We start from the raw sequence: 17,197 nt of genomic DNA on the forward strand, positions 1-17,197 counted from the left end.
ATTTATTGATTCGACACAACGGGAGCTAAAGAATATTCTCAAGTATTAGCAGCTGAGTTGTCAATTCAACCACACCTGGAAACTTAATATCTACAGCAAAGTATTTAGTAGCAAAGTAATATGATAATAATGGTAACAGTAGCAAAAGTAATATTTTTGGGTTTTATAGTGATGGTAATAGTAGCAACGGAAAAGTAAATAAGCGAAGAACAATATATGGAAAAGCTCATAGGCATTGGATCGGTGATGGAGAATTATGCCGGATGTGATCGATCATGTAACAGTCATAACCTAGGGTGACACAGAACTAGCTCCAGTTCATCAATGTAATGTAGGCATGCATTCTGAATATAGTCATACGTGCTTATGGAAAAGAACTTGCATGACATCTTTTGTCCTACCCTCCCGTGGCAGCGGGGTCCTATTGGAAACTAAGGGATATTAAGGCCTCCTTTTAATAGAGTACCGGACCAAAGCATTAACACATAGTGAATACATGAACTCCTCAAACTACGATCATCATCGGTAAGTATCCCGATTATTGTCACTTCGGGGTTAACGGATCATAACACATAATAGGTGACTATAGACTTGCAAGATAGGATCAAGAACTCTCATATATTGATGAAAACATAATGGGTTCAGATCTGAAATCATGGCACTCGGGCCCTAGTGACAAGCATTAAGCATAGCAAAGTCATAGCAACATCAATCTCAGAACATAGTGGATACTAGGGAAAAAACCCTAACAAAACTAACTTGATTACATGATAAATCTCATCCAACCCATCACCGTCCAGCAAGCCTACGATGGAATTACTCACGCACGGCGGTGAGCATCATGAAATTGGTGATGGAGGAAGGTTGATGATGACGATGGCGACGGATTCCCCTCTCTGGAGCCCCGAACGAACTCCAGATCAGCCCTCCCGAGAGAGTTTAGGGCTTGGCGGCGGCTCCGTATCATAAAACGCGATGATTCCTTCTCCCCGATTTTTTCTCCCTGAAAGTCAATATATGGAGTCAAGGTTGAGGTCGGTGGAGCGTTAGGGGGCCCACGAGGCAGGGGCGCCCGCCCTGGGGGGTAGGGCGCGCCCCCACCCTCGTGGACAGGGTGTGGGCCCCCTGACGTGGATCTTTCTTCCAGTATTTTTTATATATTCCAAAATAATTCTCCGTTGATTTGCAGGTCATTCCGAGAACTTCTATTTCTGGACAAAAATAACACCATGGCAATTCTGCTGAGAACAGCGTCAGTCCGGGTTAGTTCCATTCAAATCATGCAAGTTAGAGTCCAAAACAAGGATAAAAGTGTTTGGAAAAGTAGATACGACGGAGACGTATCATAGTGTTATGTTGGTGCAAGCAAGCAAAGTGTACACTCCAATTATTTTTTAAGCTTTCAAGGTGATTATGAAAGATCAATGGCTGCATGTTGTAGAGTATTGGATGGAAATAACAAATTTGCGGTTGCTATTGGGAGTTTGCACGGTGATTTGCAGTTTGAGGAGGAGCGCATAGTGATAGGTGATCCTTCGACCCAAACGGTTTCATGTAGTTGTGGAATGTTTAATAGAACAGGGATATTGTGTGGGCATGGTCTAAAAGTTCTTGATTTGATGAATATAAAGACATTGCCAACACATTATCTCTTAAAGAGATGGACAAGAAAAGCGCGCAATGATAGTATACAAGATAGGCAAGGAAGGAACATGATGGAAAATCCAAAATTAGAAGCTCAACTTCGATACAAGGATCTGTCTCATAAATTTCACAATATGGCACATAGAGCAGCCAACTCTCCAGAATGTTGTGTGGTACTCGAAAGTGCACTTGATTCCGTTGCTCCACGCATAGATGAGTTACTCAATGCAACCCTTAGTGCTATGACCAAACCGTATAAAGACAAAGAAAATGTTGACCCAAAAGTGCAGCAAAGAGATGAGTTACTAAGTTTTGCACGGTTGAAGAAAAAAGAGGTTCACTCATCAAACTTAAGGAGAAAGAAAAATTGGCTTGATAAATTTCTCAAGTGGAAGCACAAACCAACTAAAGCTACCACACCAATAAAAAGGGGAGCAAAGGTATGCTGCAAACGGTGCATGATATGTTGTATTATTCATTTGTAAACTAATTACTATAATTTTCATTGGCAGCAACACAAGAAAAAGGTTGGTGTGCGGTAAAAGAAAAAGGGTGGTGTCCAGCCTCAAGTACAAAATGAGAAGTATGAAAACGACAAAGGAGCAAATTTGGGGCTTCGAGGGGACAATGGCATCATCAGTTTCACCCAACTGTTGATGGATCCACCTTGTTTTTTTTTTTTGAAAGCTATGGCTCCACCTTGTGATGATGTTGATTTGTTCTAGCATGCAAGTTCGTTAGATAGTATTTTGGACATGGTTAACTATAGTATTTGGGGGCTAATATATTATTTTGTGGCCTAAGTGTATAGGTGAAATGGCCAAATTTCCACACTTGAACGATTGCTTCTGAATTTGAATGTCAAGTGGTACTAAATTTCAATGACAAGTGGTTCTGAATTTCATTGAAAAATATCTTGTTGTCCTTAAGAAATCTGAAGAAATACCGTGGAAGGATGGCAACATTGTTTGCTATTTCTCTACAATCTTGGTTCATTTATTTACATAACTCTGTACCTTGTCTCTTGTAATGTATGTACAACATTTATTCAGTGTGTATACGGTAGCAAATTTTCTAATGTATGTATAGTATTCATTGTTGTTGTTTTTATTTTTAACTAACTGAAAATTGCTATTTGTATTGCTAACTAACTGAAAATTAATATTTGTATTGATAACTAACTGAAGAACTGTTGTTTGTATTTTCTAATGGCTGAAAGCATCCAAGTCTGAAGCATTTTTCTTGTTTTTGTTGTGCTGGATAGATGCCTAGCAGCAAAGTCTGGAGCATATTTCTTTGTCTTATATGGTTCACTAATAGCACTACTTGCTGAAATTACCTGATGCATTTTCTTTCTCTGCTGCCACTAATCAATTCTGCACTGTCCGAAGCACTTTTGTTGTTTAGTTGTGTTGGATGGATGCACAGGCGTAAGTGTGGAGGATGCTTTGCTTTAGATTGTTGCTATCCATTGGAGAGAAAATATCCGGTGCTACCAAGCTTTAGGTGCTACTGTGATACAAGCTTCTCAGTCGTCGGATTCTCGGATCTGGTGGCTCTCAATAACTCTACAATATTTACAAAAAAACCTACAGGGAGTCCAAAATTCACGCATAGGTCTAGCAGATCCAACAGCTCACGGATGTCGTTAAATATAAGAATCCAACGGCCTAGATGCCCGTATCATGGTAGCATTTAAGCCTTCGTAGCACCAGATACTCTCCCATCCATTGGATATGGTTTGGATGGCTGATACATGGCCGAATGTTACAGCGTGACTACACAGAGGGAAGTCACCTGATCCCAGTGGACCGAGATCAGGTGACTTCCCTCTGTGCAGTCTTGGATGAAATGGAAGTCACCTGATGCCCGGTCCAAAGTTGAGGGCACCTCCAATGTATTTAACTCAATTTTATAATCTCTATTTCTAATGGAGGAGTTGGTAGCCTGGTACGGTCTTTTTTCATCCGGTTTTATTTCATCCCATCTCTCACTACCCCTTTTGCTGGCTTTTCTCCCTCCCATTAAAAAATCAAATCGCATTAGGAGGATCTTGTTTCGTGCGTGCTTTGGCAGGTGCTAATTCAATTCAATTACATAAATCTCTATTCCTAATGGAGGAGTTGGTAACCTGGTACGGTCTTTTTTCGTCTGGTTTTATTTTGTCCCATCTCTCACTACCCCTTTCGCTGGTTTTCTCTCTCCCGTTAAAAAACCAAATCGCATTAGGACGATCTTGTTTCGTGCGTGCTTTGGCAGGTGCTAATTCAATTCAATTACATAAATAATAGGTAATTCAAAATTCAAAAATCGCATCATATATATAGTATCACCTTCCTAAAAGATAGACATAAGATTTTTCTTGATAACCTTCCAAAACAAAATCAGATATTCCAGCATAACAAATCACTACTCTGGCATGCTATGCCATTTATTATTATCTCTATTATTAAATGGCAATCACAAGTTTCCTAATACAATCTCTACTCCTAATGGAGGAGTTGGTAGCCTGGTATAGTCTTTTTTCGGCCGGTTTTATTTCGTCCCACCTCTCACCACCCCTTCCTCTGGTTTTCCCCCCTCCCGTTAAAAAACCAAATCCCATTAAGGGGATCTTGTTTCGTGCTTGCCTTGGCAGGTGTTGATTCAATTCAATTACATAAGTAACAGGTAATTAATAATTCAGAAATCGCATCATATAGGTGAGATCACCTTCCTAAAAGATAGACATAAGATATTTCTTGATAACCTTCCAAAACAAAATCAGATATTCCCGCATAACAAATCACTACTCGGGCGCGCTATGCCATTTATCTACTATTAATTGGCAATCACAAGTTTCCTAATACAACAAAAATAACATATCTTTTTTCTTATGGGTGTACGATCAACAGGCTCTCGGCGACATAGCTGAGGACTGCGTGCCAACATGGATAACGACCACGATGAGCTCGCGACATGGGCGATCTAGCGTTCACCATGATGGATGACGACTATGCTCTACAGGATGTACACACGCCGACTGTTGTTGAAACATTCGCGGGTGAGGATAACATGACACAACATTGGTCAGGTGGTTCATGATATTGTAGAAAAGAGGGGTGTTCCAAGCATAAGAAGGAAAAGGACGAGAAAGAAAAGGTGTTCCAAGAAATAAAACAAAAAAATAAAGAAATAATATTCTAGTAAACAATTAGGAATGAGAACTAAAGATGGCAAGGAATGAGAAAGAAGAAGATGAGGCGTTGATGACGAACACACTAATGTTGACGTGCTACTGGTTGGCGAAGTGGCTAGAATTAGAAGATGCAGGGAAGGACGAGAAAGAGAAGAACAACAATTATCCCTTGTAGCAATAAATGGTACATGGGCCGGAGGTGAAGCATATTGATGACTATGAGTGTTCATATTTTAACTCGCATCTAACGTCAGTGTGCATTTACAAAGTTGAATGGACCTTCGAGAATGATTTCTATAGTTACTTGTTGTTTTATGTCAACAATATGTGTTAGGTTAACCCACTTTGTTATATTATAAACATGAAAAATTCCATCCCTATTGCAATGCACGATGAAGATGAGGTGGACGTTATCTGGTTTTAAAGAAAGTGGCTCCAGCAAGAAATGTCCCGCTGCAACGGAAAACCGAGCGGGAAGGGAAGGTTTCGACAGAAAAGGGGAAGATGCATCATGGGATGAGCTTTTTGTGTTGGACCCGTATGTTGAAAATAACATGGTGGATAGCCAGTAGTAATGCACGGGTATTCTGCTAGTAAATAGTAGTATAAACCACGAGTTGGACGGAAGCTCTGAAAACAAAGAGGCGGCTCGCTGTATAAGAGAAAGAGAATAGAAAAATGGGCAGCTCGATCAAGTGCTCCACATGGACAAAGCAAGTCACGCCACGGCGAGAACAGGAGACTTTGCTCGCGCTCCTCTTCCTCCGATGCCATCGCGCCGCGTCGCCGTGATCGGCGCGGGGGCCGCGGGCCTGGTGGCGGCGCGGGAGCTGCTGCGGGAGGGCCACTCGCCAGTCGTCTTCGAGCGCGCGGCCGGCGTCGGCGGCACCTGGCTGTACAATGGCGAGGCGTCGGCGGAGCCGCTCGGCGCCGGCGGCGTCCACGGGAGCCTCTACGCGTCCCTCCGCACCAACCTTCCCCGCGAGTGCATGGGCTTCCTCGACTTCCCCTTCGTCGCCGACGAGGACTCCGTTGACCCGCGCAGGTTCCCCGGGCACCAGGAGGTGCTCCGGTACCTCCAGGCGTTCGCTCGGTGGTTCGATCTCCACGGGCTGATCCGGCTCGAGGCGGAGGTGGTCAGCGTCCGGCGCAGCGGGGACGCGAGCTGGAGCGTGTCGTACTGCAGGAGGAAGCTCGCCGGCGCCGACGCTGGCGGCGAACTGCAGGAGGAGGAGGAGCAGTCGGAGGTGTTCGACGCCGTCGTCGTCTGCAACGGCCACTTCGCCGAGCCCCGCCTCGCCGAGATCGCCGGTAAGCTAGTATGCACGTAGTACTGCTCAGTGGTCAGCGAAGTTACTAGTAAAAATTTCATGGCGGTCGATCCATGAACGATCCATGAGGATGACGAGGAGGCAGGTGTCGTCGCCGTCGACGACAACCGTGTCGGCCCGCTGTACAAGCACGTGTTCCCGCCGCGGCTGGCCCCTCGCATCTCCTTCATCGGACTGCCATTCAAGGCGATCCCTTTCCTGGTGTTCCAGCTCCAGAGCAGCTGGGTGGCTGGGGTTCTGTCGGGGAGGATCGAACTCCCGCCGCCGAAGGAGATGATGCAGGACGTGGCGGCATTCTACACAGACATGGAGGCCTGTGGACGCCCCAAGAGGTTCACCCATGACCTCGGCGCAAGCCTGTTCGAGTATGAGGATTGGTTGGTTGAGCGGTGCGGGCTGGAGAGGATCGAGGAGTGGAGGAAGGCGATCTATGTCGCGGCCAGAGGCAGGGTGAGGGACCGGCCCGAGAGTTATCGGGACGAGTGGGACGGGGATGCCCAACTGCTGGAACAAGCGCACCGTGATCTCGCCAAGTACCTCTAATGTACATTAAAATAGTGATCTAAACGCTCTTATATTTGTTTACGGAGGGAGCATATGATTCTTCGATCTTCTCCGCAATGGCAATAACTTTTGTGCCTGACATCAAGATTTGAGTGATGAAGTGAGTGCAAAGCAGAAATAGGACACACAAATATGGGGAAAAAATAGAGAATGTGTGAACTAAAATTATATCAACAAAAAAGTGACTAAGCAGGCCAAGGAAAAAAAATAGATAATGCACCAGCCGGGAATCGAACCCGGGTCTGTACCGTGGCAGGGTACTATTCTACCACTAGACCACTGGTGCTTTGATGAGTGATTTATTTGAACATTCCACCAATTTCAGATCTAGCAAACCTTTTTGGAGAAAAAAATATAAATAGGTACCCACTTTGATGAGTCCATTTACATCCTTCAACACATTATGCTGCCAGAAAGAAGAAAAGGATCCTAAACCAAATCATGGAACTCGATCTTGAGGTGAGCAAGGAAACCTGTAGACCACAATGCATTTGTTTTTCACTTCTCTTCGTGGCCATACACATCACTTCTCTGTCAATTACAAAATTATGCATAGGGACAGAAGAAAACTTTGAAGATCAAAGAGCAGCAATCTGTGCTCGCATCGTAGATATGGTAGCTATCCTGTAGACATAATTCTGTCCACGGATGGGGGACATAGATTCGACAGATAGCTGGTTGAGGATGCCAAACATGGGTGCAATGCTTGGCTGTGTAACAAATTCTTTTCAATTTTGGTTCTGGTTTCACTTTTTCTTTCTTTGGGTTAGTTATAAAAATGAAAAACGAAGTCAACTATATACAACACAAAAGTGAATGCAATCTTGCATATGGCAATAATTTCTATGAACAAGATATATGATACTCTTCACAATATATAGGACATTTTTGCGAACCAGATCTTGCTTACTCCATTCAAAATCAAAAGGGATTGAACAAACAGCATGCATAGAAGGAAGTGGGAATTCATGCTGTTTCCTGTTGAAAAAATAGCAATTGAACAAACAGCAATAGAAATAACATGCGTAGAAGCAACCATATCTTGTTTCCTGTTGTGCCCGTGCATTGGAACGAAAATGAACATATGAAGATCAAATATAAGAATTCATTTCCTCAAAAAAAAAAATCAGTTCACATAAATTAACATCTAAATCCTTTGTTTCCAAATATAAGACATCTTGGCAGTTGCCAAAAATTTAGGAACACAGGTAGTACTATACGGTATATGGAACTGTTCGACTGAAAATTATACACGCTTCCAGATACAACATCTTTCAACAAAATTACAATGACTAGCAAGTAATAAGAGTATTTTTCCTTTGCTGCGCTAATTTAGAAGGCCGTCACTAAAAATTGACAAGGGTCAATGTCAAGCTCCTTTTCATACCAAACATGTATAGGAGGTTAAAATGCACCAAACTTCAGAAACATGATCTTACAACTGACTTGAATGATTCCACTGACAGGAAAATGGCTCAAACAAATATCTGACATGCAATCTTTATATCATCCAGCACAAAGGAGCTTGTTGTGCATATAGACTAATACTGAGTAGAAATAGAGGGTCTCAAAAAACAGTGTTTCACGACTGCACTTACTTCATGTGTCAATGATTCCAAAATAACATATCTGGTGCAGGCTTTTTGTATTTGGAAAAAAGGATTTTTATCTAGCATCCAGTAATTTTGTATATGGCCCTCAATAATTTTGAGATACAAATTTTCAGTTTAGAATGGTACAAATTGCATGCATGAATGAGTTTCTGACCTTCTAAACTATGCACACTTATAGAAAATTGAACTTGTAAGTTTGCGCAAGAAATTCCAGAAGAATTCGCCACAGCAAACTGAACCTGCAAGACAACCCATACATATGAACCCTGTTCAAAGTTTTGCACTGTCCAGATTTTGGTCCTTCGGACCATGGTACCATGTATGCAGCTTCAAACTGTAAAAACAAGAATAATAACAAGATTTAGGTCTAGATTTCAACTATCTTTTTTCTAGATAACAGAATATTCAGTTAGAGTCAGCATGAGTACAATAACCATGAAAAAGGTAACTAAGAGGAACTGTCCAGTAGTAGACGAATAACAAGAATCATCCAGTGGAATTGGTCCACAGCAACATCCATCCTACCCATTCTGCAAAAAGAGCATCAGAGTCCAAAGGCAGGCTGTATGATGATATAAGAAAATTCAACCAAGTGACCGAGATGAGATGACGCTCTGCTTCAAACTGACTGTCGGCTCACTTATAACTTTAAGCAAGGCTTATTCTTTCACTCGGGTATGCACAACCATCAGGTTGAGTTTATCCAGAGCATCAGCCGTCTTACGCATTGTGCAAGAGGGTAGCAGCTACCACAGCTGGACGGCGGGATGGATGGATGCTCTCTGCAAACTCAACGAGAAAATTGGCTCCCAGCTTCAAACTGATTATCGGCTGATTTAGCTCTAAGCGAGGCTCCTTCTTTCAATTGGTATGCACAACCATCCGGTTGAATTTATCAATAGCACCAGCGCCAAAAGGCAGCAACTACTACCACCAGAGTTGAATGGCCGGTGCTGATGCTATGGAAAAATTCAACCAGAGGATTGGCTCCCTGCTTGACTTACGACCGACGGGGGTATGTCACCAACATCGGGTTGAAGCTATCCATAGCACCAGCCACCTACCCACCGTTGGGCAGCATCAGCCACCATTGAATGGTAGGATGGATGATGCTATGGACAAATTCAACCAGAGGATTTTCAGTTCTACTGATACATAGTGGAGCTTTCTGACCTTCTAAAGAATTTTCAGTTCAGAATCGTACAAATCCCATACATAGTGGAGCTTTCTGACCTTCTAAAGCTTGCACACTTACAGAACTAAGATGCGCAGAAGACCCCAGGTTAGCTGCAAAAAATTCTAGCAGAACTCAAAAGACAAAACACAAAAGACAACCAAAACACATGAACCATGTCACAGGACATTGTACAGACACCTTAAACACCAGGGAAATTCTACTACTTTCAATCCAATAGACTCCTCCCCTCCTCATCACCTTTGCACTGTCCAGATCTTGGTACCTGGGACAATGGATGCAGATTATAACTGTAAAAACAAGGAGTTCATTAGGTCTAGATTTTATAACTTGTTTAAAACTAGAGTCAGGATGAGTCCAACAACCATCCATAAATCAGGCAACTACTGCATTCGGGTGTACACAAATATGAATCATCCGATGGAATACATCCGTCCTACGCAGTATGCAAAAGGAGTATCAAAGTCTATTGGCACTTCTTTTGTGGATAATAGAATATTTAGTTAGAGCAAGGCAGATTCAAATTAGAATACATAACACTTAATCAGGCAACCAAAGGGAACTGCGTCCAATTATACGTCCAGAGCAAACATCCATCTTACCCTTTCTGCAAGCAAATGGAGTCTATCAGAGTCGATGGCAGGTTGTATGATGCAGAAAAACTCAGCAAGGATCCTTCTTTCAATTGGGATGCCAACCATCTGGTCGAATTTACCCATAGCACCAGCCATTGTACACATCGCGCAAAAGGGCAGCGGCTACCTCGGTAGAACAGCAAGATGGATGATGCTATGGACAAGTTCAACCAGAGGATTGGCTCCCCGCAGTCGACGATGGACCGGTTCGGCCGCCACCAGGGCACTCTAATCCCACCGGCCTGGATGTGCGCGGGAGCAAAGCTTCTTCTTTCAATCGGGTATGTCACAACCATCCGGTTGAATCTATCCATAGCACCAGCGCCGAAAGGCAGCAACCACTACCACCGCCCGCAGTTGAACGGCCGATGCTGATGCTATGTTCAAATTCAACCAGAGGATTGGCTCCCTGCTTGACTCACGACGGACGGGGGTGTGGCACGAACAATCGGGTTGAAGCTACCCATAGCACCGGCCATCCTACCCACCGTGGGGCAGCAGCCGTCGCCGTTGAATGGTAGGATGGATGATGCTATGGACAATTTCAACCAGAGGACTTTCTTCTCTATGCCTTATTACTTCGGCGGTGGCGGAGGGCGGCGGCGCGCTGCCGTCCAGAGCGCGCCCGGGCATCGGAGCGGGCTGGTTCGGCCGTCGGGCGAACAGGTGGTGCGCGTCCGCCGGGAAGGGCGCCGTCCGTGGCGTGGGGGCCGTCGGGGCGTAAGAGAGAGGGCGGACGAACCTCGACCCGCTGCAACCCGTCGTCGCAGCCGCCGGCGAACAACACGGCGCGCTGCCTGAATCTGAATGCGCGCGGGCGGCCGCCGCCCTCCTCTCGTGGCGTGGAGCTCTCGGGTTAGGGTTTGTGGGATGGGCGCTGCCATATATATGCACGGCGCCGCTCACCCCCGTCCCGTCTCAACAACCCTCGCGTTTTGGAATGACGGCCCAACAGCCCACGCGCACTCGTTCCCTTTTTCTTTTCTTCTGTTGAGGCATTCGTGCACTGGTTTATCATCATAATCATCGTTTTCACGTATTTTGAAACACCTTGCCTAACAAAAAAACGTATTTTGAAACATCTTGGTGTAGTTAACAAATGTTCACATATATTTCAAAACACCATTTAAATAAAGCATTTTTCAAAAAATTAAAATAAAGTGTTCGTGTAATTTTAAAAGTGTGCACTCACTTTCTAAGATGTTCATGTAATTAAAAACAATGTTCGCATGTATAAAATATGTTCATTACATTTACAAAAAAATCATGTATTAACAAAATGCATGTATTTGCATAAAATGTTTTCTTTGTAATGTAATAAAATTGTCATGCTTTAAAATATATGTTCATACAATTTCAAAAATGGCCATGTATTTTTCTGGCCTGCAACAGTAGAGCATTGCCCACATACAATAAAATTGTATGGAAACCAATCTGTACATTGTGGCCTAGGGCAAGCCAAATCTAGCTAAAAAATTAAAAGGGCATGGTACATGTCCGCCGTCTCATCTTTTTGAAAAGATCGGCCAGCTTGCGGGCTGTCTGATATGGCATATCAGAGGTCTTGTTGTAGAATTTTTTATTTTTTGCAACCCGGATTTTGTTGCAAATTTTTTTGTCATCTCCACCTTTTTGCAACATAACTGATGTTACGGGAGAAACTTCTGCAACATTGGTGATGTTGCAGAAGTTGCAAAAGAATCATCGGGAGCCAAGAGCATGTCTCGTGGGATACGTGTTGTGCGAGTGAGGCGGCGGATGGGAGCCAGAAAATTAGCCAGTTGAGGGGAATCATTTCCTAAAAGAAAACACATGTAAACATAAAAAGGAAAAACTAGATAATTACAACTTTGTACTAGGCCATAATTTGAACTGAGGGGCCATTTTCTTCTTGATTAAATATCAAACCAAAGTGAGCTCCCTTGTACAGTCAAACTGGTTTGTGCAATTTAAAATGCTATGGAGAAGATGCCCTCCCTAGCTCAACCCATGGTTTGTTAGGATCCCCTTACGTGAATTACCGATCCTCTCTGTGATATTTTTGGATCCAATGTTCTTGGTTTCCTCGGCGGCCAACAATGGGGATTGGTTTGTCTTTATTATGTGTTTCCCTTTTCGTTTTTGGTTACAGTTCGGTTCCTTTCCTTTGTGCTTTTGTCTCAGCTTCTCTGTTTTCTTTCGGTTTTTAATCCTTCTTTCTATGTTTCCTTTTTCTTTATTTGTATTTATCTACCTTTTTATTTTATAATTAGTTGTTGCACAGTAAATATTTTCCCAAATGTATGAGGAACACTCTTCAATACACTAGGAACATCTTGTCAAATTTTCATAATACATTTATTCAATATTTGAACTTCTTTTAACAATATTTTGATGAGCATATTCTCGGATTTCTTTTCTATTTGTTCACAAAATTTCTTAACCTTTTAATATAATTTTAGTGGAAAAAAAGGGCGACGTAAATGGGCCACTCCACTTTTGGTTCATATAGGCTTTGTCGTATTGAGCGACGAATAAGAGGACTCAATGCTATCTTAGCTAATGTAGTTTTTTTTACCCTGCCTTGGCTAATGTACCTCATAGGGCCTCGGGTATTGAGTTTGGTTTAGTTTGCATGTATGGTGATCCACAACACCGTTAAACCAAGGCTGTCCGGGATTAGGTTGTGAATTTATTGTCAAATGATATGCTATATCTAGGCAAGCCGATGACATGTACGGGCGACATGAATGATATCCTATATCATATTGACAAATGCAATGCTAACGTAAATTATTATCGTATGTCGGCCTTCTATGCCTTGATTAAGAACTGTGGTTTCTTTGACATTGGTTAGTGGGCCAGCTTATACTTGGCGCAATAGTAAAATGCAAACAATGATGCCATGTTTAGGACTTGAGCCTGATGGTTTAGTTTCACCACAAAAAACACAAAGTTAAGTTACGAGTTCAAAATTATCTTCATAGTTACAGGAGGCTGTAATAAGACTGTGGAAGATAGAGCATGCATGTCGTGAGAGAAAGCACTCACGGGATTTCAGATAGGACTGACACCTAGCAGGAAAATTGTCATATTCTTTTGAATTATCTGTTCATGCTATGCTTTCTAGATTCGTCGTACAATATTATTTAGCGGTACTAGAAATACTTCTCGTTCACCAAGTTGGCATTAGAAGTCCCCTCATGGAAACAAGCATGTGTATCTTTTGTTTTCGTCTTCTCTTCCACATTAAGAGTGCCAATGAAAATTGAAAACAGAAACTTGTTGTCTCCCGTGCTTCAGAAAAGTAGCAAAATTCCTCGACGAACGATGAAGCTTGACAATTAAAACCTCTTGACAATAAACTTGTCCGGTAAACACACGGCTCAAATGGTCAAGTGCCTTAGTGAGTGACTTATCTCATGAGCGTGCTCAACTACGAAGCAGTCATCACCCATCTTGTTGTCATGGTATTGCCCCATGACATACAAACTCACTTTATGCGTCCAAGAGCCCAAAGATGACCTCCCATGCATCCCATATATCCTTATCGCCCATAATGATCATGAAGGTATCGACACTCTTGTGGCTAAAAACACTTAGAATAGCACCTCCAAGAGGATGTCTGTAGCCTGGAATGCTTGCTAAGCAGTCCTTCTGGCTTGCCCTTGGAGGCATGAAACAGGTGGTGGTAAGCAAAAAAGAACTACTCTCAGAAGCCACCTCTTTTAATTCGCACCGTCACGCACACTAGGCTCGAGTGTCACATCAAAAACAATTTGAGGAAATTGCCTACACATATCAGGTTTTTGAATTGTTGAATACTTGAGCAAATTCTTATTAAGTTTAATCTAGAAACGCGATTTATAAATCATGACTACTAGATTAAACATGATGACCGAACCAACAAAAATACTTGACATCAAAACATGTATGTACAATAAAAGTACCATCTCTAGATGAAACACGTAGGAAGAGACGAAGTGACAACGTCTATGGAGGAGTGACGAAGCGAGCGTGTACATGCCCTCTTCTCAAGCTCTTGGTGACGTGTGAATGAGTTAACCTTGTATGTTGGTCTAACACACCTGAGAGAGTCCTAGATTAGGGGGTGTTCGGGTAGCCGGACTATACCTTCAGCCGGACTCCAGGACTATGAAGATACAAGATTGAAGACTCCATCCTGTGTCCGGATGGAACTTTCCTTGGCGTGGAAGGCAAGCTTGGCGATGCGGATATTCAAGATCTCCTACCATTGTAACCGACTCTGTGTAACCTTAACCCTATCCGGTGTCTATATAAACCGAAGCGTTGTAGTCCGTAGGACATCAACTCCATATACAACAATCATACCATAGGCTAGCTTCTAGGGTTTAGCCTCCTTGATCTCGTGTTATATCTACTCTTGTACTACCCATATCATCAATATTAATCAAGCAGGAGTAGGGTATTACCTCCATCGAGAGGGCCCGAACCTGGGTAAAAACATCGTGTCCCTTGTCTTTTGTTACCATCCGGCCTTGACGCACAGTTCGAGACCCCCTACCCGAGATCCGCCGGTTTTGACACCGACATTGGTGCTTTCATTGAGAGTTCCTCTGTGTCGTCGCCTTTAGGCCCGATGGCTCCCTTGATCATCAACAACGATGAGGTCCAGGGTGAGACTTTTGCCCCCGGACAGATCTTCGTCTTCGGCGGCTTCGCACTGCGGGCCAATTCGCTTGGCCACCTGGAGCAGATCGAAAGCTACGCCCCTGGCCATCAAGTCAGGTTTGGAAGCTTAAACTACATGGCTGACATCCGCGGAGACTTGATCTTCGACGGGTTCGAGCCACGGCCGAGCGCGCCGCACTATCTCGAGGGGCATGATCTAGCTCTGCCTCCGGACAGTGTCCTGGAGGCCGCACACGCACCGGTTTCGACCCCTAACTCGGAGCCTATTGCGCCAATCGAGGATGAGCGGTTGGACGTCACCTCGGGGGCTGCGATCTCAAAGGCGATCGAGCCGAACGCCAGCCCCGCACTCTGCATGACCCGTGACTCCGCGGATCCGGACTCCTCCCCGGACTCCGAACCCCCCGTGCCCCTGCCAATCGAATCCGAATGGGCGCCGATAATGGAGTTCACTGCCGCGGACATCTTTCAGCACTCGCCTTTTGGCGACATCCTGAATTCTCTCAAGTCTCTCTCTTTATCAGGAGAGCCCTGGCCGGATTACGGTCAGCGAGGATGGGATACGGACGATGAAGAAGTTCAAAGCCCACCCACCACCCACTTTGTAGCCACTGTCGACGATTTAACCGACATGCTTGACTTTGGCTCCGAAGACATCGACGGTATGGACGACGATGTAGGAGACGAATAGGAACCAACACCTGTAGGGCGTTGGAAGGCCACCTCGTCATATGACATATATATGGTGTATACTCCAAAAGATGGAGATGGCGATGGAACAGCGGGGGATGACACCTCCAAGAAACAGCCAAAGCGCCGGCGTCAGCGGCGCCGCTCTAAATCCCGCCAAAGCAAAAACGGTGATTCCGGCACGGGAAATAATACTACCCCGGATAGCGTCGAAGAACACCCACCCCAGCAAGATTCGGCACAGGAAGATGGAGAAGCCAGCCCTCATGAGAGAGCGGCAGACCGAGAGGTCAAGGATGATAACTATATGCCTCCCTCCGAAGACGAGGCAAGCCTCGATGACGACGAATTCGTCGTACCATCAGACCCCGCCGAACAAGAGCGTTTCAAACGCAGGCTTTTAGCCACGGCAAGCAGCCTCAAGAAAAAGTAGCAACAACTTAGAGCTGACCAAGATTTGCTAGCTGACAGATGGACTGAAGTCCTTGCGGCCGAAGAGTATGAACTCGAACGCCCCTCCAAGAGTTACCCAAAGCGCAGGCCGCTACCCCGATCAGAGGAGGAAGCACCTACATCACCAGCGCACAACATGACAGACCGGCCACCTTGCGGCCGCGACAGAGAGGCCTCTCGGCCCTCCACCCAAGCCATGTCCCGACGCCGCTCAACTAAGGCACGGGAAAATGCGCCAGACCTGCGAGACGTACTGGAGGATAAGGCAAGACAAACAAGATCGATCTACGGATCGCGCAGGTGCCCTACGGCACGTGACGATGATCTTCACTCCGGATACAACAAATCCGGCCGGGCCGAACACAACAGACATAGCTCTTCCGAGCTGCGTCGTGATATAGCCCAGTACCGAGGCGCCGCACACCCGCTATGCTTCGCGGATGAAGTAATGGATCATAAAATCCCAGAGGGTTTCAAACCCGTAAACATCGAATCATACGATGGCACAACAGATCCGGCGGTATGGATCGAGGATTATCTCCTTCACATCCACATGGCACGCGGCGATGATCTACACGCCATCAAATACCTCTCGCTCAAACTTAAAGGACCGGCCCGGCATTGGCTTAACAGCTTGCCAGCAGACTCAATCGGTTCTTGGGAGGACCTGGAAGCCGCATTCCTCGACAACTTCCAGGGCACTTACGTGCGACCACCGGATGCCGACGACTTAAGCCACATAATTCAGCAGCCAGAGGAATCAGCCAGGCAATTCTGGACACGGTTCCTAAAAAAGAAAAACCAGATAGTCGACTGTCCGGACGCAGAGGCCCTAGCAGCCTTCAAGTATAACATCCACGACGAGTGGCTCACCCGGCACCTGGGACAGGAAAAGCCGAAATCTATGGCAGCCCTCACGACACTCATGACCCGCTTTTGCGCGGGAGAAGACAGCTGGCTAGCTCGCAGTAACAACTTATCAAAGAACCCTGGTAATTCGGATACCAAGGACAAAAGTGGCAGGACACGTCAGAATAAGCAAAAACACCGCGTTAACAGCGACAGCAATGAAGACACGGCAGTCAATGCCGGATTCAGAGGCTATAAATCCAGTCAGCGGAAAAAGCCATTCAAAAAGAATACTCAGGGCCCGTCCAGTTTGGACCGAATACTCGACCGCTTGTGCCAGATACATGGCACCCCTGAAAGACCAGCCAATCACACTAACAAGGATTGTTGGG

At 44.9% G+C, this 17,197-nt stretch overlaps 1 protein-coding gene, 1 long non-coding RNA gene and 1 other non-coding gene across 4 annotated transcripts; 1 reads left to right on the top strand and 2 right to left on the bottom strand.

Annotated features, from left to right (window-relative positions):
- Positions 1-5,553: 5,553 nt before the first annotated feature.
- Positions 5,554-14,901, top strand: LOC119300493 (flavin-containing monooxygenase FMO GS-OX-like 4; the record flags this gene model as incomplete). Its single annotated transcript, XM_037577434.1, has 4 exons — positions 5,554-6,141; positions 6,223-6,603; positions 8,984-9,005; positions 14,756-14,901. Coding segments are annotated over exons 1-4 (1,101 nt in total), but the record flags the coding sequence as incomplete, so codon positions are not given.
- On the bottom strand, positions 6,933-7,003 carry TRNAG-GCC. The gene has a single exon. It is a non-coding gene; the product is annotated as a tRNA-Gly (tRNA).
- LOC119304272 lies at positions 9,487-11,031 on the bottom strand. 2 transcript variants are annotated; one of them, XR_005148204.1, is made up of 2 exons: positions 10,128-11,031; positions 9,487-9,790 (listed from the first exon to the last, which is right to left on the bottom strand). It is a non-coding gene; the product is annotated as an uncharacterized LOC119304272 (long non-coding RNA). The 2 variants fall into 2 exon arrangements; XR_005148205.1 differs by having other exon boundaries at positions 9,487-9,815.
- Positions 14,902-17,197: the final 2,296 nt, after the last annotated feature.

The sequence above is a fragment of the Triticum dicoccoides genome, chromosome 5A, assembly GCF_002162155.2.
Source record: "Triticum dicoccoides isolate Atlit2015 ecotype Zavitan chromosome 5A, WEW_v2.0, whole genome shotgun sequence".
Classification (NCBI taxonomy): domain Eukaryota; kingdom Viridiplantae; phylum Streptophyta; class Magnoliopsida; order Poales; family Poaceae; genus Triticum; species Triticum dicoccoides.